General features: G+C 43.8%; 1 protein-coding gene and 1 long non-coding RNA gene across 2 annotated transcripts; both read left to right on the forward strand.

Moving 5' to 3' along the window:
• Positions 1–302: 302 nt before the first annotated feature.
• gna12a (guanine nucleotide binding protein (G protein) alpha 12a) lies at positions 303–23,087 on the forward strand. Its single transcript, XM_034595109.1, has 6 exons — positions 303–1,079; positions 8,298–8,516; positions 19,378–19,428; positions 19,571–19,771; positions 20,148–20,354; positions 22,105–23,087. Exons 1-6 carry the CDS (start codon positions 762–764, stop codon positions 22,264–22,266), a joined length of 1,158 nt encoding a protein of 385 aa, XP_034451000.1. The 5' UTR covers positions 303–761; the 3' UTR covers positions 22,267–23,087.
• LOC117767477 lies at positions 10,191–11,058 on the forward strand. Its single transcript, XR_004614892.1, has 3 exons — positions 10,191–10,647; positions 10,684–10,689; positions 10,726–11,058. It is a non-coding gene; the product is annotated as an uncharacterized LOC117767477 (long non-coding RNA).
• Positions 23,088–23,546: the final 459 nt, after the last annotated feature.

A 23,546-nucleotide genomic window follows, 5' to 3' on the forward strand; every position in this document is an offset into this window, starting at 1 on the left:
CTCTCTCCCTCTTCTCCTCCCCTCTCTCTCTATCTCTCTCCCTCTCTCACCCTCCCTCCTCTCTCTCTGTCCCCCCCCCCCTTCCTCTCTCCTCTTTCTCTCCCTCTCTCTCTCTCTCTCTCTCTCTCCCTCTCTCTCTCTCTCTCTCTCTCTCTCTCTCTCTCTCTCCCTCTCTCTCTCCCTCCCTCCCTCCCTCTCTCTCCCTCTCTCTCTCTCCCTCTCCCTCTCTCTCTCCCTCCCTCCCTCCCTCTCCCTCTCTCTCTCTCTCTCTCTCTCTCTCTCTCTCTCTCCACCCCCCCCCCCCCCTCTCTGTGGCCAAGTTCACAACCCTCTGTCAGTGTGTAGTCGTGAGTCACAGTGGGTGTGTGTCCCACAGTGAGTGTGTGTGGTACAGTTGTAGTGGTTGTGTAGTAGTTGTGTGGATGGACGGACTCACTTCACTTCTACTTCTCATCTTGTTTTCCGGACAACAAACTGGGACCAGTGGAACTTCTCCCCGCTGCTGTGGTTTGTGTCCTCCTCTGGATCCCGTGGCTCTGAACCAAGATGGACACGGTTCGTCTTGTCGGAGACTAGATAACTTCTGGATGTTTCTTCGTTCCTCCGTGTGACCGCCAGCTGGATGTAGCCGCTCTGGGTCCTTTCCACCCGGGACCACGCATCCTAGAATGAACATTCACCCCGCGGAGGTTTCTTCCGTGAACTTTTTCCCAGTTTGAAAAAAAAAAAAAAAAAAGAAAAGTATTTTCCCACGACCCGCCATGTCGGGAGTGGTCCGCAGCCTGAGCCGCTGCCTGCTGCCGGCCGACGCCAGCCGGGAGCCGGGCGGCAGCAAGGAGAGGAGCCGGGAGAGGGACGCGGCGCAGGAGCGGGAGGCGCGGCGCAGGAGCCGGGAGATCGACGCGATGCTCGCCCGGGAGAGGAGAGCCGTGCGGCGGCTGGTGAAGATCCTGCTGCTCGGGGCCGGGGAGAGCGGAAAGTCCACATTCCTCAAGCAGATGCGCATCATCAACGGGCAAGAGTTCGACCAGAAGGCGCTGCTGGACTTCCGGGACACCATCTATGAGAACATACTGAAGGTAAGTGCCAAGGCTCCATGGGAAATAAAAAAGAGTGGCAGAGGCCTGACAGCAAACTTCACAACTCAAAGTTTAGTTTGATTGTAATCTGTCAACACGTGGTTTCATTTTACTCCTTTGACAAACTTCCTTGAAACACACACTGAGGTTTGTTGACATGTTCTTATCCTGAGGTGTGAGTGTTGTGTTTCCATGTAGGACATTTGGTCTGGTCCTCACAAGTTCACAGGGTTATTTGAGGGTCAAGACCTGGGTGTAGGGTTAGAATCAGGTTTAGACCTTTAGTTGTGATGGTTAAGGTTATAGCGTAAAGCCATCGTATCTACGCTGTAGCTCCGACATAGCCAACGTGTAGACGTGTACCCTACGCACAACCCTACGTCGGACCCTAACGTACGCCTCCCCAACGCAGACCAATCAACGCGGACCAATCATAGCTGTGATTGGTTCTGTGATTTCCGGAATCTCCTGCTTCGCCACCGCCATTTTGGAATTGACTTGAAGGAACGGACACGGACGAAAGGTGGACCAAGCGGAAGAGCGATTTAAGAGAAAGTAATTGCTCTTCTACATCCATCAGCTCCAACATGATAACACTCGTCATTGTTCTGAGGTAAACGGAGACGCCAGAGAATTTGTAAATAAGCGGACCGGGAAACTGGAAAAACGCAGTAGCATAGAAACTCTACGGCCGCTAGCTATTATGCGTGTAATGACAGAGCAACGCACACATACCTACGCACAACTATGGATGCTCACAATGGCGTAGCCCCCTGTTCGTACCTACGGCGTAACACAGATGCAAACATTGGGCCTAAAGGGCTAGGGAATGCATTATGTCAATGAGTGTCCTCACAACTATAGAGAGACAAGTGTTTGTGTGTGTGTGTGTTTTTGTGTGTGTGTGTGTGTGAGCTCCCCCTTTGTTTGCTGTCATGGCCGGGCCTCCTTCACCAGCTAACAATACCAGACTATTCCTAAGGGATGAGCACATCCGCCCTGAGTGCCACACAGCCCAGACTAGGATGATAAGAGCCTGGACCTCTGCACAGCTGAAGCAGTGTGTGCACGACCCTGCCCCAAATACCAGCATACAGGGACGGTCCTGTCAGAGACCCCCCCGCCCCCAACATACCCTGACACACCACCACCATCTAAACACAATGTAAGACACGTAGGGGCAGATCGAAGCAGCAAAACCAAGCAAGTAAATGTACTTGTTTTGACACATGAGAGAAAGAAGTATGTGTATTTGTAGTATGATATAAAATATTAACCTGATAGTAAAGGCCTCTAATTCCTTCACCCACCCAGTCACCATTTAGCATCCTGACAAACTTCTATCTCATAAACAACATCACACACAGTATTAGCTAAAAGTTATGTCATCAACAATCAATCACTTAATTGATTTTCCAATTAATCCAGAAATTATTTAGTCCATACGTGATTTGTTGTTTTTCTCTTTTGAGGACTTCAAAATATAAAAGTGTTTACATTTAAATCAAGTAAACAGGGAGACGCACCAAACAACAAACAGATGATTCTTTCCATCTCTGACTCTCAGTTATTTTCTGGACTAACTGATGTAAGAAAAGTGTGAAACTTGATATTTTCAGTTCCCTGTTGACGTCTTGCTTTTTAGTTTGAGAAAAACCCGTCAGAAACCCAAAGATTGTCAGTTTCCTGTCAGAGACGATAAAGAAATGCAGCAAATCTTCATGTTCAACAAGCTGGAACCAGTGACTGGCCTCTGTGCTTGATGAATAATTAAGATCAATCCACTCTCCAATTACTGCCAATTAGTTTCCTGTCAATTGACTGATAGTTTCCCCCTTTAGTTTGACCCTAAGTGGCTTAGAGCAGCGTTTGGGTTTTGCAGCCTTAGACCCACCAGCAGACTGTAAGTCGACCTATCGATTCACTGCTAATTACTGTAATATAAAATAACGTATAACATCAAATTTAAACTATTTTTGGCAACTATACGCCCGGAGCTGAAGACCCAGTAATTAGTGATAATGAATAACACATAAAAATGGACTTCTCACTATTTCACCTCATAAACTGAGCGTGGTTCCATTAAAAACTGCTGGATTAGTCTGACTGGGTTAGATTGACTGGGTTAGATTGACTGGGTTAGTCTGACTGGGTTAGTCTGACGGGGTTAGTCTGACTGGGTTAGATTGACTGGGTTAGTCTGACGGGGTTAGTTTGAATAAGTTAGTTTGAACAAGTTAGTTTGAACAAGTTAGTTTGAACAAGTTAGTTTGAATAGGTTTATCTGAGTTAAATTGACTGGGTTAAATTGACTGGTTTAGTTTGGGTCATTGATGGAGGATCAGCTTCACCTGCCTGGTGTGGCGAACACCCCCCCTCCCTCCCCCAACATCCTCCCACAACCTCCCCCTTCCTTCCCGGGAGCCTGTAATGACAGAGAAGGACAAGCAGGGAGGAAGGAGGGATGAGGCTGACAGAGGACACACAGGTGTGTGGGTGTGGCTCGGCTCAGGAAAATGAATGACAGAGGCTGAGTTCAGGTGTGGTCCTGCTCCTCCAGCCTCAGTAATTATAGCTCCGCTCTAATCCTCGTCCAAGTGGAAGCGTTCACTTCCCACGAATCAAAGTAAAACCAAACCACCGCTGGTTCTAATGTTGGAGGAAAAATCACAGCCAGCGGCAAATCAATCAGTCAGGCTGCACACAACATACAGTGTATAGGTCGTGAGCTACTATAGGAAACAGCTTTAAGCTCAAGAAGGGACCAATGTGTACAACTTTGAGGAGCTTATTGGATTTGACTTGTTCCATTAAGCTGTTTTTTCTTTATCTGTCCTTCTCTGATTGTCTTTATTTATCTGTTATAATTGTTTTCCTGCTCGTCCGAGCTTTTTGGCCCGACCCCATCAATCATGGGTGAAGTCACAAGTTCACAGTTGTTCACAGAAATTTGTCTGTGTCTCACGCAATTGGTTCAGTTTGTTGATTTTTGTGTTTCAACGGAATTCTTTTAACTTTCCCTGTAAAACCAAGACTGTGTCAGCTCCTATTCTTTGTTTGTTGCAACTAAAAAGTTCAATTCAAATGTGACTAACACAGCGTCGCTCAGTTCAATACGCTCTGCTTGATGGTTAATGATACGTCAACAAACTTTACATAGAAATTACTGCGTCCGTTAATGCGTCAGTTCACAAACTTTATAACTCTTCTCTACCTCTTCTTGTTGACTACACAACTTAGCATTTAACTGTATTCTTTTATTCAGTGGTTCTAAAACGAACGTCCGTGGGACACTACCAGGGGGAACGTGAGAAATTTCCAGATTCATCCATTTGTATTCAAAACAATACACGTTTAACATCTTTCTAAGACATTTCTCTCGTGTTGTTCTTTCACATAACTAAGTAGAAATGTTTGAAGGTTATGTCAAATTACTGGAAATTATATACAGACAACCTCTCCTGTAATTGACACTTACAATACATGTTCACACAAGTCTAAGATAAATCTGTTTCATACATTTCATACATTTTTATCAGTAAAGCAAAGCTCCTCATTTACGCTGTCGAAACGCCAGAACTCAGAGTATTTGGCATCTTTGTGAACTTTGGGATCTCCACGGGAAATGAAAAGTTCTGTACATATTGAAGAGTTTATCCACTCGCGTAACATTTGTCTGTTACAGCACAAAAGAAACACTGATCCGTTTGATCACTGATCTGATTTAATGTCTTGTATTACTGGGAGAAGAGCAGAGCAGCATCACTGCAGGAAGACAGCTGCTGCATAATTACAAAAAAGTGATGAATCAGACAGACTCTCTAAACCAGCTTCTGTAGGAAATGACACCACTGACCACTTCATGAGGAATAAGAATTCAAGCGGTCAGCGCAGACGTCAGGTTTTCATGTCGGGTCAGTGACCCATAAGACAAATACCGAGAGGCTGGCCTGTTGTCCAAATGTGCTCCTCCGAATGTTGTGGCCTTGAACAGCTGATGGTACAGTTTAGGGCGGAGGTCGGGTTCAATTGAAGCCATTTAGCTTTGTGAAATATTCCCTGTACACGAGTGTGTCTGGTTGTTATCTATGAGCTCCACCTGCTGCAGACGTCAAACACAGCGACAGGTCCAGTAGACGTTTCCCAGACAGAGACGGTGTTTCTTTTCAGAGGCTGCATCCTGTGAACGGACGCAGGACACAAAATGGAGAACCAGGCCAAAGCTGGAAGCCAAAATTAAACTTTCAGTCAGAGAATAAAGAGTTGAAGTACCAGGATTAAACATTACGAGTTGTGAAATTTCACTATACAAATAGATAATAATCGAGCAGAATAAAGGTAATTTTAGACGTCTGTATAAAAACCATGTATCCAAAGCAACAACAAAAAGGACAGTTTATGCACGAATTCCATCATTTCCTGTTTTTTTTATCTGTCATTTTCTATTGACTGATAACAACCGGAATGCAATTACCCACTAATCACAACTAATTCTGCAAACATTATTGTTTTCCTTCTTAAAAACAGTCGTTCTCTCTTTACAGGTGTTTTAAAGGTTTAAAACAAATTGTAAATAGTCTGAAACTGCTGCACTTACACTGGAAGAAAAAGTTCTGAAACATTGAAAGTTGAGTTTTGAAAGAGCGAATCTTTATTTTGACATTTTGCGGATGTACACTTACATTCCTGTTTGCCGTCTGTTATTTCAGAGTTGGGTTTTCACCTTTCAGAGATTTGTCCACGTGATTTTCAAGCTTGCAAATCACGTGATTTTTGGCAGTGTTGTCCTTCAGCCCTGATCTGAAACTCCAGAAGCTTATCGTCCGAAGCTACTTTCACATTACTACGTTTTCTTTTGAATACTCAAACACGGATACGCCTGGAGATGCCGCTGGCCCCGTTTTAGTTGGAAACTCTGGAGTTTTTGCTGACTGGGTCTTTTCCGTCTGGATGTAGCCTTCATTATTGGTCACATGACCCCAGAAGAAAACAACTCCCAGTGTAGAACACCACACGGAGAGTCAATTACAAGTGTTGCTGACTCTGTTGTCTATGCTAACAGCTGTTGTGCAGTTAAATTCTGTCTTTTACACGTGATATGTGATACGTGCTTCCCTGCCTGTGAGTGTGGACGGGGATTCAAACTGATACGGAGCCAGAACGCTCATGTGGACAGATGTTGTTTTAGTTTTAAAAAAATGTAGACGTGTGGTTGTAGCCTGAAGAAAAGTTGGGATCTTGGCAACAGGGCTTCAAAAGCTCTTTCATTAGATTTGAAGCTTTCAAACCTTCCAAAGGCTTTTTTAAGTTTCAGAAAGTGGCATCATATACATCCCATGCATGTGCCATCTCCAGATTATGCTGTATAAATAAAAAAACATCACCTAAATGCTCCACTGTTAAAGATCTCTCAGCTCACACGAGAGAACGTGACGGATACTCTGATTCGCTTTATTCCAAATTTGGGCAAGAAAAAAAGGCAGCATTTCTCGGCAGAGTGTGGAGGAGGATTTGAAACGGGGCCGACCTGGTCAGCTTGATATGGCGCCGTCGTATTATTTGGTGAAGAAATGTAAACTCCAGGGGAACGCTCACTATCTGCAGGCTTGTTACCGGCAGAGGAGACACAGGCAGGAAGAGACACAGACCAGGACAAAGTGGATTATGCAACAAACACTCACATTAGTGTATTGACAGGACTCGTGTTGGTTTTCAGACGGAAGAACTTGCAGATGAGTAGAGTCGTGACTGGATGTGACTCAAGGCTCCCGCACAGTGACTCGCTGTTTGTAATTTTCGCCACCAACACGCTGCCGCTGCTGGATGTGCATGTGTGTCAGATTATGGTTGCGTGTGCGTAACACTCGTCACAGTCTGGGATTTCCTCGGGTTGTTTAGGTCGTCTGTCGTCTTTTCTCTCAAAGAAAATAAAGTCGTAAAAAATGAGGGATCGGACTTAAAAAACCTGCCACAGCACTTCGTCACAAAGGGGCATGGCAGGCAGACCACCCACACACACACACACACACACACACACACACACACACACACACACACAAAATTGCGTGCCACAAACTAATTACATTGGTGAGAAATTTACTGTCACATTTTCTTTTTTCTTCTTTTATGTTTTTACGCCTTTGAGGAGGAAAGGACCAGAAGTTTTTGCTTTCGGGTTTTTTCTTTATTTCTCTAAAGTTAAAATGTGAAGTACGACTGTTGATGTTGTGTAAAAGTTCCTGGATGAGACATTAAACTATAAACATAAACTTGACCTGACTTGAATATTGCACAAGAGATAGGTCAGCTGGTCATGAGTCACTGATAGACACACATCTCCTCACCTTCACTGACCTAGAAAACACTTTACAGTTGACAGATAATGTTTGCAGCCGTGTCCTCTGTGGCATCAATTAATCAATAAAATAGACAATCTAACAAACAACTTTATTGACCCAGTTCATTTTGGACCTTTACGTGATATGAATTTGAGACAGAGGCTGAAAAGAGGAGCCGCAGCAATCGACAGTTTGAGGAGAGTGACACCAGATTTCAATTATGCAGCTGAATATGAGCATAGGAGTGTTTTTAAAGTCGTAAAAGTAGACACGGAGAAAACAGTATCAAAGATCAACAAACAACTGAGCGGGGAATGAATATTAAAAAGTATCAATAGTACAAAGTACAAATAAGAACTGTCGCTAAATGTCTAACAAAACACGTGAGTTCCACAAAGGAGACGCAGATACAAATCACTGGATATATCTGTGTGTGTGTGTGTGTGTGTGTGTGTGTGTGTGTGTGTGTGTGTGTGTGTGTGTGTGTGTGTGTGTGTGTGTGTGTGTGTGTTTGTGTGTTGGCAACTTTGTTCAGTCAGCAGGAGACCCCCCACACAGATCAATCCTCCAGCTTTTCTTCAGAAAACCACCAGCAGCCACTCGTCCGTGTGTGTGTGTGTGTGTGTGTGTGTGTGTGTGTGTGTGTGTGTGTGTGTGTGTGTGTGTGTGTGTGTGTGTGTGTGTGTGTGTGTGTGTGTGTCTCAGAGACATGTGCTCCCCTGTTAAAGCTCCTCCATGTTTACTAGTGAAGCTCCGACACAGTGTTGATGTTTTCACATGCAGCGTGAGTTTTTTTTTTTAAAAATCAGTGTGGTTTGAAGCCGTCTCACCACTTCACTGCGTCCAGACGTGTGATGTGCGACTTTGTGTGTCTCTGCAGGGAATGCGTGTGCTGGTGGACGCCCGCGACAAGCTGGGCATCAGCTGGCAGAGCTGCGAGAACGAGAAGCAAGGCATGCTGGTGATGTCGTGGGAGGGGCGTGTGGGCGCCTCGGGGGTGGAGCCCGGCGAGTTTCAACTGTACGTGACGGCACTGAGCGCGCTGTGGGCCGACGCCGGCATAGAGGAGGCCTACACACGGCGGGCCGAGTTCCAACTGGTGAGTAGATCGGAGGGGCGGCTCCCAGTTCATTCTCCCATGTTCCCTGTGTTAGATGAGCTGAAGTATTCATCCTTTATTGACTCCACCTTCCACTCGATGATATCTATTTAGCAAAATGAGAAACTGTAAAGTGATTTTTAAGCAACACACAAGCTTTGTTTGCCTCTTTTTGTTTTATTTTTCAGAAGTTTTGATGAAATCTCTTGTGACTTTTCTGCCTGTGTGTTGGTGACCGTGCACTCCCAGTTGCAACATGTGGTTTTAGGGATGTAATATGATGGTGGTTGTGGTGGATGAGCTGTTGTAACTGGTGATCTGCTGATTGCTGTGACAATGAGAAATCATTGTTCTTCCACGAATTCATAATAATGTGGAAAAACAAAAACTTATTTATGTCATAACCTGGAATCGTTCTGTATCAAAACGTCCAACATCGTTTCTCAAACCACTGAACAATTTATCATTTGTCCAATAAAATCGACCGATATGAGCCTTTCACAGACATATTGGTATTAGTCTTTATGTTTGTGGACATGCGCTGATATGAAAACTTTCATTTGATGGAATAAACAAAAATAGTATATATGTTTGCATAATAAGTCATTAAAATAATATAGTTTTCAAGATCTTTGTATTCTTTTTATTATAGTCATTTTCAGTAAAGTTTGTGGTAAAACTGTTTAATATCAGGCCTCAGTTACATTTGTGTTTGATAACAACAACTTAGGAATCATTGCCAAATATCTTTTTAATACATATATTGGTAGAAACATCAGTATCGACTTTTTTGTAGATATATATAATATATCTATATAAATATTTGTAGATGAATAATGATCTAGTCAAGCAAACACTAGAGGAGTAAATGTCTCGGATCATATATTATCCAGAAAAATGTGTTTTTCTGTTTTCCAATCAACTTCTCAGTGGCCTTCGTGACCTTGAAGAGTTGGAGACAAAAAAACATTTCCAGTCATCCTCCCATGGACGTCTGCACCAAGAGTCACGTTTACTCAGAGATTAGTCACCGACATGATACGTCTCATTGAACCCGTCACGAAGCCAACGAACGAGCTATGAACAAGCAGGACTTAACGAAGTTATCAGTTTGAAAATCTAATAATGACTTTTTTCCGTGTTGCTGTGATGGAAAATGGGATTTCTCATGAAAAGTTGTTTTTTTTCCTTTAAAACAAACCAAACAACGTCCTGGAACCAAGACGCAGCTGTTCCCCTTCATTCCTCTCAATCTGAACGCTGAATCGTGCCAAAAAATGAACCCTTAATAAAATACCCTGCACTGTGTCTATTTTCGTAGTGAGGAATAAAAGTTCCCGAAACAATTCCTCGTCCCTTCGGGGGTCGAGAGCAGCAGCTATCTTCATGGTAACTGATTTACCACAGCCGGTTTTCTCAGGGCTAATAATCTCCAGTCTGCTGTAAACTTCAGAAGAGCTAACTGGATAAAAGGGAGAAATGTTTTACCTGCACTGCGCCGAGTGAAGCCTGAGGAAGTATTTATTGTTCTTCTGAGTATCTTACCTCTCTCCTTTTACTGTCGGGCAACTTTCCAAAAGCTGTCATTATTATTTTTCTCTTGACTGGGAGCGGAGCCGCTGAAGTGGAGCCCTGCAGAGCTGCATCGGCCACGCTACGCTGCACCGATTTGAAACGCCTCGTAGATTTCGGTCTAATTATTTTTTCCTTTTAACCCTAATATTGTGATCTATACCAGGGGGTTCCGCTTGGATTCCTGTCCGTCTGTTTTATAAATAGTCTCGTTGATAAGACTGGAAATACTGCAGTATTTCTTGTTATTGAAATGTATTGGAATGTATTTTAAAAGGGTTTGATAAAATCCGATCAGAAGTTTGGAGAAGAGAGGAGACCTGACCTGCACACACAAGGATTTTATTTGCCATATTGACGCTTCCAGCACAAAGTTCTTCCTCAAACTTCTGACAAACACAGAGTCTCCCTCTTAAATACCCACAATCCATGTTAACCAACACAACACAACACAACATGAAGGATAAAGATGAAAATACATTGAGCAGTTTATGCGTAATCCTGCTAACTACCAAACAAACATTTAGAGAACCACGCAGGACTCATGATGGAGGATGATGTTCTGATTTTAAAGTTTCATTTAAGCATTTAGAAGTTAAAAGTGGCCATTGTGTATATCCAGATAAGTTCAAGTAAGTTCAAGTATAGAGATGTCGTGTTTGGCCTTTAGAAAAGTGCACAGCCACTGAACTGTGGGGTTTAAAAAAAAATCAAAAACAGCTCAGAATTTATTTGTTTAACGCATTTCAAACAAAGTAGAACCTCCGAGCTCTTTACTCACAGCGCAGCGGCACATTCACTCGTCTCAATCCCTGAGCGGCTGGAGAACCACTTGCTGTGTACAAATGTGCTGTGAAGGGGCCAGACAGACTGTTAACGACACAGAATGTCATGAATAATCACTTAACCATATTGTCAACATGGCGAATGTCTCACAGCAGCTGGTCTTGTTGTCTGTGCGTGTCTGTCTGTGTGTGTGTGTGTGTGTGTGTGTGTCTGTGAGGGCTCCGGCTGCCCGTCTGTCTGTTGTTTGTTTGTTGAAAGCGACACTGCAGCTATTCTGTCCTCTCCAAGCTCTAAGTTTGACCTTTGACCTTGTTGCACATTTATCAGTGACGACACTATCTGGAGTCAGACGGGAGCCACTTCCGCCTCCCTCTCACTTAACATACTGTATGTGTGTGTGTGTGTGTGTGTGTGTGTGTGTGTGTGTGTGTGTGTGCGTGTGTGTGAGAGATGTCAGTGCACAGCTCTGGGTCAGAGTGCCTTGTCTTATCTGGAGTCATTGTGTGATAAACCTAGTATGCGACAGCGGCACAGGCCTGGACACATCACTCTGCCTCTGAAGGATCACATTCAATATTCTGTACTTATTCTAAATCCCAGGAAAAGAACAAAACCAACAATGAATTGAACGAGTGTGTACGAGGGTGCGTGTGTGTGTGTGTGTGTGTGTGTGTGTGTGTGTGCATGTGTGTGTGTGTGTGAGAGCCTGATTTTATTCCTCTGAGCTCCACTGTTGAACAAAAAAAATATTAAAACCACATCAGTGAGTCACAGAGTTGCACTGGGTGACAGTTTATTTTAATTCAGCGCACATACACACACACACAGACACACACACGCACGCACGCACGCACGCACGCACACACACACACACACGCCATCTGTAAACACCCTGGAGCAGAGGAACGTGTGGTAAGTCTCACTGATTTTGCTCATGTAGAGGGAGAATCTTCCTGGAGCTTTACAAACTTTTTACATAGATTATTCTACACACTTGTCTGAAAGTTGAAATGGTCATAGAGACATAAAGCAGCTCCCTGTGAGTCAGTGGTTCACTTAACAGCAAAACAGTTCAGGGTTCCATTTAACGACTGTAAATAAAGATGGACAACATGAGAGCTCCCAGAAAGTGAAACCAAAATGTTTCGACCGCCCCCTGATAGCTGCAGTTTAGGTGATAAACCCCGATCCTCCGTGTTACCAGACAGGACGTGGACCGAGCTAAAGAATTAAAATACACATGAAATAAATTGAGTTGGGTTTTCATGACAGGAGGTTATGTTTTCACCCCGTCTCTCCGTCTGTTAGTTGTGGTTTGTTTGAAAGTAAGATGACGCAGAAAACCACAGGACGAATTAACAAGAAACAGGGTTGAAGGACGGAGGATTGGCTCAGGGAGGAAGATTTCTTCTTTACTTTGTTTAATATTGTGAGATAAAGGCATTTTTTTTACAACATTTTCCTTGATTTGTCAGAGAATGATTCATGGATCTTGATGAAAACATATTTCTTCTATTGGGTTTCATAAGGGGGCTGTTGAGAGCCATATCTTGTTACGTGATGCTATAAAAATGGGGGGGGGGAAATGTCCTGTGTGTATCGGCGGGAACTCGATACCTCGTCTCCATCCCTTGATCGTTACTGTGCAGACTCCTAATGTCGTCTCCTGGGCAAGAAGGCTGTGACGCTATAGGAGACAGTGGGGATGGGTCGTCCATCTTTATTTACAGTCTATGGTTTCAACCCACCGGCCGACCAGGGTGAGACCAGTGTGAGTCCAACGACATGCAGCCTCTTGTTAATATGAGTGTGAGTGGTTGTGTGTCCTGCGATGGACTGGTGACCTGTCCAGAGTATAGTCTCTCCCAGTTTAGGGTTGACTCGTCCCAGTGACCCTCAACAGATGATCTGTATGGATAATTGATAGATTGGTTATGTATCGGTTAACACATCTAACTGTTTGGATGTCCAACTTACACACTGCATTCATAAGAAACCTTTATATGTATATATCGTTTCGTCCATAGCACGACTCTGTGTCTGCAGAGGTAAATGAATATTAGAAAAATGTCCTGAAGAGGTTTAAAGGCTGTTTGTAATGATCTCTCTCGTAACCAGCCACTGGTTTAACAAAAACAAAACCACATAAACAAATCTTCGGTTGTTTGCTTCTACACCTCGTGCGAAAATCCGACAGCGATCCACTGCCACAAATACGTAAACAAAGCATGCGTAGATGAGCCCAGATTAACGGGCAGCTGCTCAGCGAGCTGGCCAGTTTCCCAGGTTGTAGATCTTTGTGCAGTTAATGAGCAGGGTAATGTGAACCCAGGGGTTATAGCATCTCTGTTTGCTCTTTGTTCAGGGTTATGTTAAAATGTTTGACTTCATTTGGAAATAAAATAAGGAAGCCCCAATATACGCTATCGTGAAAGGCGCCTTGAGCAACGTCAGCGTGACCCAGAGTCCGAATTAACACAATTATGAGAATAAGACCTGAGAAAACAACAGAAATTCCCTTGTGGCTCCGTGACTGAAAATAGAAGTGAAAAAAAAGCACTATGTTCCTGTTTGGTTTCTATTTTCTAAAAAAAACTACAGTATCCAGCTGTTCTCGGAAATTACTTCACCACTTATACCCTGGGACCCCCTTCAGATTCACATGGGGATTCTTTCACAATAAGTAGAATATAGAGAATCACCAGCCTCATTCTCTCTAAGCAAGAAAAACAAAGTCTTCTGTGGATAAAATATGCTGAGTTAGACACTCTCTCTTCTTCTTCCCCCTTTTTTCGCTCTCGGAGAGGTTTTCCGGGGATACCACAGTCAGCTTTTCCCAGGCACAGCTGGAGCGGAGCCACGGGCAGACAGAGGGAGAGGGAGGAGCGACAGAAAAACAGAGAGCGTCCGATGAGACGGAGAGAGGAAGGGAGTGGAAAGTTAGAGATGAGCCGGAGGGGGGGATGGGGAGGCTGTTTTCAGACGTGCACTGAAGTCCAAATAAGACATCGAACGCAGATGTCCGATGTCAGTTGCTCCGAATGTTTCCCGGAACTTTGCCGGCCAGCCCCCCCCCCCCGGTAAAATGTTCTGAGTGAGCCCACGTGAGATCTTGGTGCTGTAAACAAAACAAAGTGAATCCTGCAGCAGAGTATAGACGTCATGTTCTGCCTCCTTCATGCCCGGTTCCTACACGGTCTCTATTTACAGGATGGAATCACAACGCAGATATTCTGTGCCTCAACTCCCTCTCTACCTGGCTGTGGCAGCACGTCGCGTTAGCCGAGAGTTAGCTGGTGACGCGACAACAAAAAGCTGAACAGTCGAAAAGGTGTTGGAAAACGATTTTATTGTAAAGGGAGGAAGACGAGAAACTTAAAGAAGCATCTGGAGACACACAGATACATTTGAAAGCAGAGAGATGCTCGGTGTTTGACGACTTGCGTGACCTCGTGGCGAGCACATCAGCCGACAGTGGTCGTCCCTGGCCGCGGCGATGGGGCGACAATTGATGACGAGTTTGGAGCTGAAGTATTTTTCTGTATTCAGCACTGAAACTGTTATTTAGGGTTAAATTATGTAGTTGGGTTAGGTTTTTATTTATTATGTGATTTTGTTATGTCAATTTGTTGAGAGCTTTGCACTTATTTATATTTGTATATTTAAGTTAAGTATACTTCAAACTGTTAACAGTACACTTCAAATTTTCCCTAGCAACTAAAAAATGTCGTTTAGAGCTTTTTTAATCAGAAAAACGTTTTGGCTCTGACACGGTTCGGGCATCGATACCCAACCCTCGTCTGAACGCCTCCGACCTGCGTCTCATCCACACATCTACCGGACTTCATGTCTGAAAGCAGACTGAGGCCGAGAGGCAGAGAGAAAACGGAGCGAAGGACAAGCGGAGACAGAAAAATAAACCGACAGTGAGCACATGTGAGCGTTTTGTTTACTTGCCAGGCATCGCTGTGTTCCCAGCACCACACCCAGATAACACATAGTTGGATAAAGGACATAAACACCAAACCCTCCTCTGTGCTTGACAAAAACAAGGCTGTATATCAAGCTGTGATGCTCAACTGTGGCTGTTGTCTTCAGCGGCGCAGACATCCTGAGCAAAGGAGGCACAAGTTCAGACTTTGTGAAACTCCGAAGCCCAACAAGGACGTGAACACATGCACGGACACATGCTCTCAGTCCATATGTCTGAGGGGATGAGATTTCAACCTGTAAGTCTGTCAGACAGGAGCTGTACTTCCCTGATTTAACTATCTTATTTTATCTGCGAGTGTTCTCTGTCTCTGGGTTCGGGTGTGGCAGCATCCTCATGTACGCAGGGGTAGAGAGCAGATCCAGCACTGTGCAGATTTTCTACTTTCACTTCAGGAACTCCATTTTATTTTATTTTAGTGTAAACGCTTGCTCCACATTTCAAGAAGTATTTTAAAGCTCTCAGCAGATTGTGATTAGTTATACAGAATAAAATCAACAAGGAGTTCATGATGTACTTTTTATCTCAACACTCACCCTCTGCCCGTTTGTTTGTTTGTAAGATTACACAAGATTACACAAAAACAACTGCACAGATTTCTCGGAGGAAGGATGATTCAGTGAAGATCCCATTAAAGTTTGACATAGACGGGAATCAGGGGCCGGATCCAGGATTCTTCTTTCACTTTCTTTACCATTGTGAGATGGAGTTTTTCAACATTTTAACCATTTTGTGAGGCAATTAAAGTATCATTTGGGTTTCCTACAACTTGAGTCTCATTTTCATATCAGTTGTGACCAAAGAAACTTCTGAGTTACACAACTGCTGGTAGTGCTGGTTTCTTTACGTAAAATGTTGATATTTTCCCTTGTTTTAACATAAATTAAACAAAAGTTAAAGAGATAAAATTCTAATGCAATTAAAAAAACAACTAAGAAATGGAAAGCATATTTTCTTTTTAGTTAAATGAATCAGATGACAACAGGAAATCAAGGATTCTGTGAGTGATATGTTAGATTTAAATAATAAACCATTGAAATCCAGCAGCTATCCATAGATCTATCTATTTATTTAATATATTTGAACACTGGATTATTGTTCAGAGTGAAAATTTGAAACAAGTTGAAGATGTCACATTTGACTCTGGGAAACTGTGATGGGCATAAATAAAACATTAACCAATGGATGAATGATTAGATATCCCCCTGGATTATTACTCATCCTGCTGTGAGTTAATATTTCATTGTGGTCCACAGTGAAAGACTTCAGTGGTCGAACTTTAGAGGCACACCCAGTCACACACACACACACACACACACACACACACACACATTGCAAGTGACTACCTGTGCCTACACACACACATGCATGCAGCCATGCACACGCACACAAACATACAACGCAGAATGTGAGCTTATTCAGGTCTGTGCCGTAATAAAGCCCCTAATCTGCCCATTCAAGCCATGAATGGAGACATTCCTCCTGCCTTATTCAGCGCACACACACACACACACACACACACACACACACACACACACACAAGCTGTATTTTTTAGTTTTACTACTTGTGGATTTGCATTACAAGGCACTAAAACTCATCCTTGAATAAAAATAATTTATTTTGATATTTCGTCTAATGCTTCCACTGAATGAATGATCAGGCTGTTTCATTTCTGCTGATGGTTAGTTTCTGTGTCAGTGGAAAAGATCTGTGTGTGTGTGTGTGTGTGTGTGTGTGTGTGTGTGTGTGTGTGTGTGTGTGTGTGTGTCCGCTCACATACGTCTGTGTCTGCGTGCCCCCTCATCTCTGGGAATTCCCCTCTCCCTGCTCTTCCCTCCGACCCGCCCCTTGTCCTGTTCTCGTCCCGCTGAACCAATCCCAGCGTCTGGCTTTGTTTCCTGCTGCAGTGACACTGTGGGTCAGCGGCGGGGTCACGGGGTCGTGTCTCACCCGCACGGGGGGGTCACGTTTCCTGGTCGTTACACAACACACTGTGTCGGCGACGACAGTGATTAATTTAACAGCCACATCAAAAAGGTTTGGTCAAAGTGACAGAAAGTGAAAATCTGCTGCCGGGAAAAAGTTTGAAGATGAACAATGCTGTATTGTAGTGAGGCCTGTGTGTGTGTGGGGTGGGGGGTTGTGTGTGTGTGTGTGTGTGTGTGTGTGTGTGTGTGTGTGTGTGTGTGTGTGAGTGTGATGGTGCTGCTAAAATGACTTTGTAACTCGGTTCTGTCTGACTCGCTAATCCCTCCCTCCCTCCCCCAGGCCTCTCCCCACCATTTTCACACACACAGCTGTTTCCTGTTGAGTGTGTGTGTGTGTGTGTGTGTGTGTGTGTGTTGGAGAGTGAGAGGGAGGAAGAACAAGATTCAATTTTAAACTATTTTCAGGAATCCAATATTTCAGTTTTTTATGTGTTCTGTATCAATACGGACTGAAGGTTGAGTTTCGGGAAGTTGCTACCATTGTTTGTCCCCCTTTTATACGAATGACGTAAACCCGACACCACATCAAACTACTCTGCGCTTTAGAAAACTGAACCCTCCCAAGTTTTTCCTCCGTTCCAGGCTCCTGCTACTTCCACAGAATCAATTAGCAGCCTCTCAAAACTTCCCTTGAGCTGTGTAATCCATTACAGCGACGATCAGCCTGCACTTAAACCACATTACCACTCAACAACAGTGTGGCATTGACATGAATGAAGGCAGACTTTATGTTCACTGTGATGGACGACAACTCAAGTTTCAAGAGTCAGCTAATTTATTTTCCTGCTGTAGGAAAATGAAATGAACTCGGTTGATGTCTGTAAGTGGCTGTAATTGATATTTTCATAAAAACGCGGCTGCAGAACTCAAAGCGACATTGTGAGCGGGTGGTTTATGGCGAAGAAGCCACGGAGAATTATCGCCGCTCGGCTTGTGCACAGCTTTATAGAGACTTTCAGCTCGTTGTTCGTCTGCCTGTCAGAAAGTTTACTGTGATGGTTCGTTCTCACTGCTTCCCTCAGTGTCACAGCAGTGAGATGTTTTCAGTTGAAAAATCTTTAAAAACCCACTGTAAACTACGTGGTCATCACCAAACCGCAGACAGACACAGGCAGCAAAGACACAGGGAACAAAGAGGAGCTGGTAGAGACAGATTCTTCCCTCAGGAGTCGGTGGAGACCAAACACAGAGCGGACAAGAGGGTGAATACTGGGTTTAGACTATTCACACAAAACACAAACAGCACAAACCTCCAGCAAGGCCGAATAATCTGACACGTGATTGTCTACTTCTTTTTAAGACAGAAAGAAGTCGTCTGATTATCTAAATTGTGTATTTGTCATAAAACACAATTAAAGAATGTGAAAAAAGTTCTTATCCACCCCTAAATGTTGTGGTTTCTTACCAGACTCAGGACCCGTTCCTCCATCAAGTCTGCAGAAAATCATTCAAGTTGTTTTTTCACCAGTGAAAACATTAACACACAGGAAGAGGTAGTGACTGATAATAATTCCCTGTATAATATCGAATGTACCCGTTGCTTTGTTTTCGGTCTCCACCAGTCCTGAGAGAAATATGTGTTTCTTTGTGTGTCTGCCACTGATTTGGGTTAATCAGAGCTTTTTGTTCTATTGAATAACTAGAATGTTACTCAGTAGAAAACATACTGTACCAACACTAGTCTCCTTGAATTCAACCAAGCTGCACCAGATCACACACACTTATAGATATAAGTCTCCTAAATATGCCTGATTATTTTCATCAAGATCCATGAATTGTTGCCTGGGAAATATCATTTGCATGCCCGTCTATTTTGGCGTCTTTTGTATTCAGTGTTTTGTTCTTCGCTCTCTGTGCTGCTGTTACACAATACTGTATTTCCCAATTTGGGATCAATAAAGTACATCGATCTATTAGTTTTTAAGTAATCCTGCTGACAAACAAACACACACAACCTCCCCGGTGGTGATAACAACGGCTGCTGTTGGAACCAAGCTGGACCAGCGTGAAGTTTGAGGTCCAGGAATATGATATCGATAGAGATGTTGATAAATGCAGCTTTAATGCCTGTTTACGGCGTCACAGACCCACGTCAGTGTAACTTAATGTGATTAGCGACAACACTGATAAGAACGTGGCTCATACAAACAGAGAGACTGTTATGATTCAGTGTCATAACTTGCGTCTCTCTCCGGCTCGTGGTTTTACATTCAGAACACTGATACGGATCAGGCCTGCCCATTAAAAGAAGCGTCGCAGTATGTTAGAAATTATATGATACGATTGGTATGATTATGCTCGGTCACATGTTTTCTGTTGCACTGACTGATGTCTTATTAAATCACTGACCACAGTCTAACAGCTTCTACGACATGAGGGGGAAATGAGGAGAAAACACACAAAAAAAATGAAACTGTTGTGATGATCAGATTCAGCTCTTCAACTTGGTAATTTGTCTTTTAAAACTTTGTTCATGTGAAACAGGACGACTCAGCTGTGATTTCTTTCTCTTCCTGTCTGCAGAGTGAGTCGGTGAAATACTTCCTGGATAACTTGGACCGGATTGGACAACCGGTGAGTCAAAGTGACTTGTCATATCTTGAAGGAAACAATCTTTTTAAACCTTCCAGAACTTTCACATCCACAATCACCTATATAAACACACCAGAGGAAAGAAAAACTGAAAAAACAGACAATGTTTATCCCCAATCCTCAGAACTATAGGCCAAGCAAGCAGGACATTCTGTTTGCGAGGAAGGCGACTAAAGGAATCGTCGAGCACGACTTTGTCATCAAGAAGATTCCTTTCAAGATGGTGGACGTCGGAGGGCAGAGGTCTCAGAGGCAGAAGTGGTTTCAGTGTTTTGACGGGATCACATCCATACTCTTCATGGTTTCGTCCTCCGAGTACGACCAGGTACCCCTTCCAGCACACACACGCACACACGCACACACACACACACACTTCTGGTCATGTAACATTGACGTGGTGGTTTTAAGGGGTTAGTCAGACAGTCCGATCATTATTCTCCTGAGTTTTACAGATACAAAATGGACAAGAAACATCAGAGAGACGCTAGATTTGAGATTTACACAAAGCTCTCTTTGTGGTCGGCTGAGGGAACTTGATTGTGGTTCTAGTTCACATCAACAAGTCATATGATGACGACTAAATCCTTAATTTGTGCAGAGAAAACCCAAAAAATAACACAAGACCGTGTGTGTGTGTGTGTGTGTGTGTGTGTGTGTGTGTGTGTGTGTGTGTGTGTGTGTGTGTGTGTGTGTGATTCCAGGTCTTGATGGAGGATCGAAGGACAAACCGTCTGGTGGAGAGCATGAACATTTTCGAGACGATCGTCAACAACAAGCTCTTCCTCAACGTGTCCATCATCCTCTTCCTGAACAAAACCGACCTGCTGGTGGAAAAGATTCGCACAGTGGACATCCGCAAGAACTTTCCTGAGTTCAGAGGAGACCATCGCAGGCTAGAGGACGTTCAGGTACGCCCACACAACCGGGTCACTCCCATGTTCAATACATTTTGTGTTCCCATTGTCTTATTTTCCCAATTTCTTATGTTTCCACGCTCACACGTTCCTACGGTCTTATGTTCCTATATCGTCCTATAACGTCTCATATCTCTAACATCCTATTTGCCCAACGTTCCTACGTTCCGAAAATCATATCTTTACGACACTCTATGTTCCCAATGTCTTATGTTCTCATAGTCCTGTGTTCCCCATTTCTGTAGCACGTAACGGGAAGTTGAAAACTTTCCCCAGTTCTGTATTTGCTCATGATGAAATCGGTTATTCTTGGAACTCGTGAAAAGGGTTTTCTGTTCCGCGGGACGACTGCGTGGTTCTCAGTATAATAGGCCGGCACTTGATAGAACCTTTCGGCTTATTAGGGTTTGGGTTCAGACCAGGAAATTGGGGTTAGGGGGTCAATATTATTGTTTTAAAAAATAATTTAATATTGATGAAATATTTTAACCTCAAATGGGTCAAATGTCAAAAGTAGAAAAGGTGGCACACAAAGCAATCACAGCCTGTAGAGCTTCATATTTTATTGAAATGTCATTGTTGAACGCACCACCGTGGGAGAGTTCGGAATATAACCTTCTCTGATGAGATCTACCTCTTCAGGATGTTTCACTCGACATCGCCACCAGACAACGGGCCTAAGTTGTACTTTTTAAACTTTACAGCGTTTGTGCTCTTGTGGTCCTGCTGTTGGTTGTACTGTGTTTAGATTACACTCGGCTCTCTGTCCCGTTACTTGCCCTTTGTAGCTAAGCGAGTTTATTCAAAGCTGATCTTGGATCTAATTCAAAGGTCAGCTGTACCTACATCGTTGCTTTGATATTGTGTAGAAGCGACTTGCTGTTAAAACTGTTCACAGACAAAAAGCTGAAGTGTGTTGAAGGAAAGTCATTTTAATAAAATGTGAAGCTCTTTAGTCGTTGATCGCTGTGATGCTTTGTCACCTCTTTCTACTTTTGAACAAACCAGGCTACTTCCACATTAACACTTTCAGTTTTAAAGCGCGTCACTGTCGCTACGATTACGTCCAACAAGTTTGGAAATGACGCTGGTTCTGCTTCAGATTGAAAACTCTGAGGCTGCGTTTCAGTCTTAAACTGAGGCAGAAAGAAATGACGACACAATCACCTGCATTCGCTTCCTGCTTGTTTCTCATTGGTTACGATAGCGGTGAAGGCAAAGCGTTGCTAACACTTACGGTCAGAAAACAATTCCACCTTGTCATCAGTCCAAGAAAAGAAATCCTTTGCTCGAGCTTTTCACCGTAGCTGTTCCCTATTTATAATCTTTTCTGCAATTAAGCAACCGACTGCAAATCGACTTCCTCTTTCCACACATGGCCGGTGCACGTGAGGTGACTTCTGACGCTGAGCTTGCTTTTCTTTATGAAGGCTGTTTTTTCATCAACACTTTTACATTCACTGTTGTAAACTGTCACCTGTAAATTTGCTAATAGTTGGGGGTGTTGGGAAACTTGCATATTATCACTACTGCTATGTGGAAGTAAATACTCTGAATATGAAGTTGTAATGTGTCCATGTCAACAGCATATTAGAAACCCTGCTATCCATAGATTTGGCCATGTGTGCTTTCTCCACGAGAAATCCCTGATTACAGAAACAGGGCCTCTTGTATCTGTGCCACTTCCCTGCGGAAAGCTGACTTTAACTCAGTTACTTAACCGTCCCCGCTCTGCTCCTTCCAGGCGTTTCTGGTGCAGTCATTCAGTCGTAAAAGGAGGAACCGAGGGAAGCCGCTGTTCCACCACTTCACTACGGCGGTGGACACGGAAAACATTCGCTTTGTCTTCCACGCCGTCAAGGACACCATCCTGCAGGAAAACCTCAAAGATATCATGCTGCAGTGACCTTCACGCTGCAGACGACGGCTTCTCTGACTGTGAACTGTGAAGGCAGACGTGAATCAGGCCTGAGTCTGACACATGAACCTGTGGAGTTGACCCTCGGTGAGGATCTAACTGAACTCTGAACCTGTGGAACCATCAAGTGGACGTCGGCCCCCTGTGGACAAACTGTGAGGGTCACAGAGACCCTTTGTGTAACCTGTACAAATGTGTGTATCGCTGGAAAGACAGTCACCTTCTCCTACTCGTAGCACTCAAGTGTTCTTAATATACATGTTGAGAAATGTATAGAAAAGAAGAGAGAAACAAGAGAAAAGCCCCGACTACATGACATGAGCACTGAAAGTGGGTTTTCTCGGATGTAAATAATGACAAACCCTGTCACTAAACCAAGTCAGACTGACGGAACGATCGAGCTGTGGAAGCAACAACCAGGAGTTCATGAACGTAACGAGGAGGAAAGAAAGAACCTAATGTACATGTGACGGAGGGGAAGAGGGTTTGTGCTCGTACCAGTCATATGCTGCGTTATCTGATAAGGTTGCACACGTGTTCCGGTCAATGATCTTTAACCGAGGGAAAGACGTGAATGTGTCTTGTGCTCTCTGTTCTCTCCTCATCTCCCCTCCGCTACTCTCCTCTCTCCTCATCCCACCATCACACAAGAGATGAACAGCTGCAGATAACAAGTTGTACCGCTCTTTCTTTTTTTTTTCCTATGCCTCTCCTCGTCTCTCTGGCACAATGGTCAGATTGTTCGTCTCCTCCCTCTCCAGCTGAAACAGTAGACGGTCAAATTAGAGAGTCGTCTTGGTTTAAAGAAACACACACACACACACACACACACGAATTATGGTTAATCTCTATCCTGATGTCTTTCTCCTGTTTCCCACCATCATCCCATTATATATGTTCCACAACAGCCGAGACTTGACCCCAGGAAGATCGTAAGCATCCCCCTTTTGTCTTTTGTCCGGTAAACACAAAGGGAACAACAGAAAACGACAGGATTGAACTGTCGATGACTTTATCCCCATGTTTCTGGCACAGTTTGGGACTTTTGGATTCTCTCCTGACTGTAACAGTCGGGGTGAGAAGTCCACAGCGAGCGAAGGAAACGAGCCAAGACTGAGTCAAAACACATGGAAGTCATCTCATTTATGCAGATGATGATACACAGTCAGATCCTTTTCTCTATTATCTGATAGTTTCCGTATCAGGGACACGTGAGTCATAACGTGTGAGTCCCCAAAAAGTCTTTCCTTATATCTAAAGTTGATTAA

Source organism: Hippoglossus hippoglossus, chromosome 1, assembly GCF_009819705.1.
Source record: "Hippoglossus hippoglossus isolate fHipHip1 chromosome 1, fHipHip1.pri, whole genome shotgun sequence".
Classification (NCBI taxonomy): domain Eukaryota; kingdom Metazoa; phylum Chordata; class Actinopteri; order Pleuronectiformes; family Pleuronectidae; genus Hippoglossus; species Hippoglossus hippoglossus.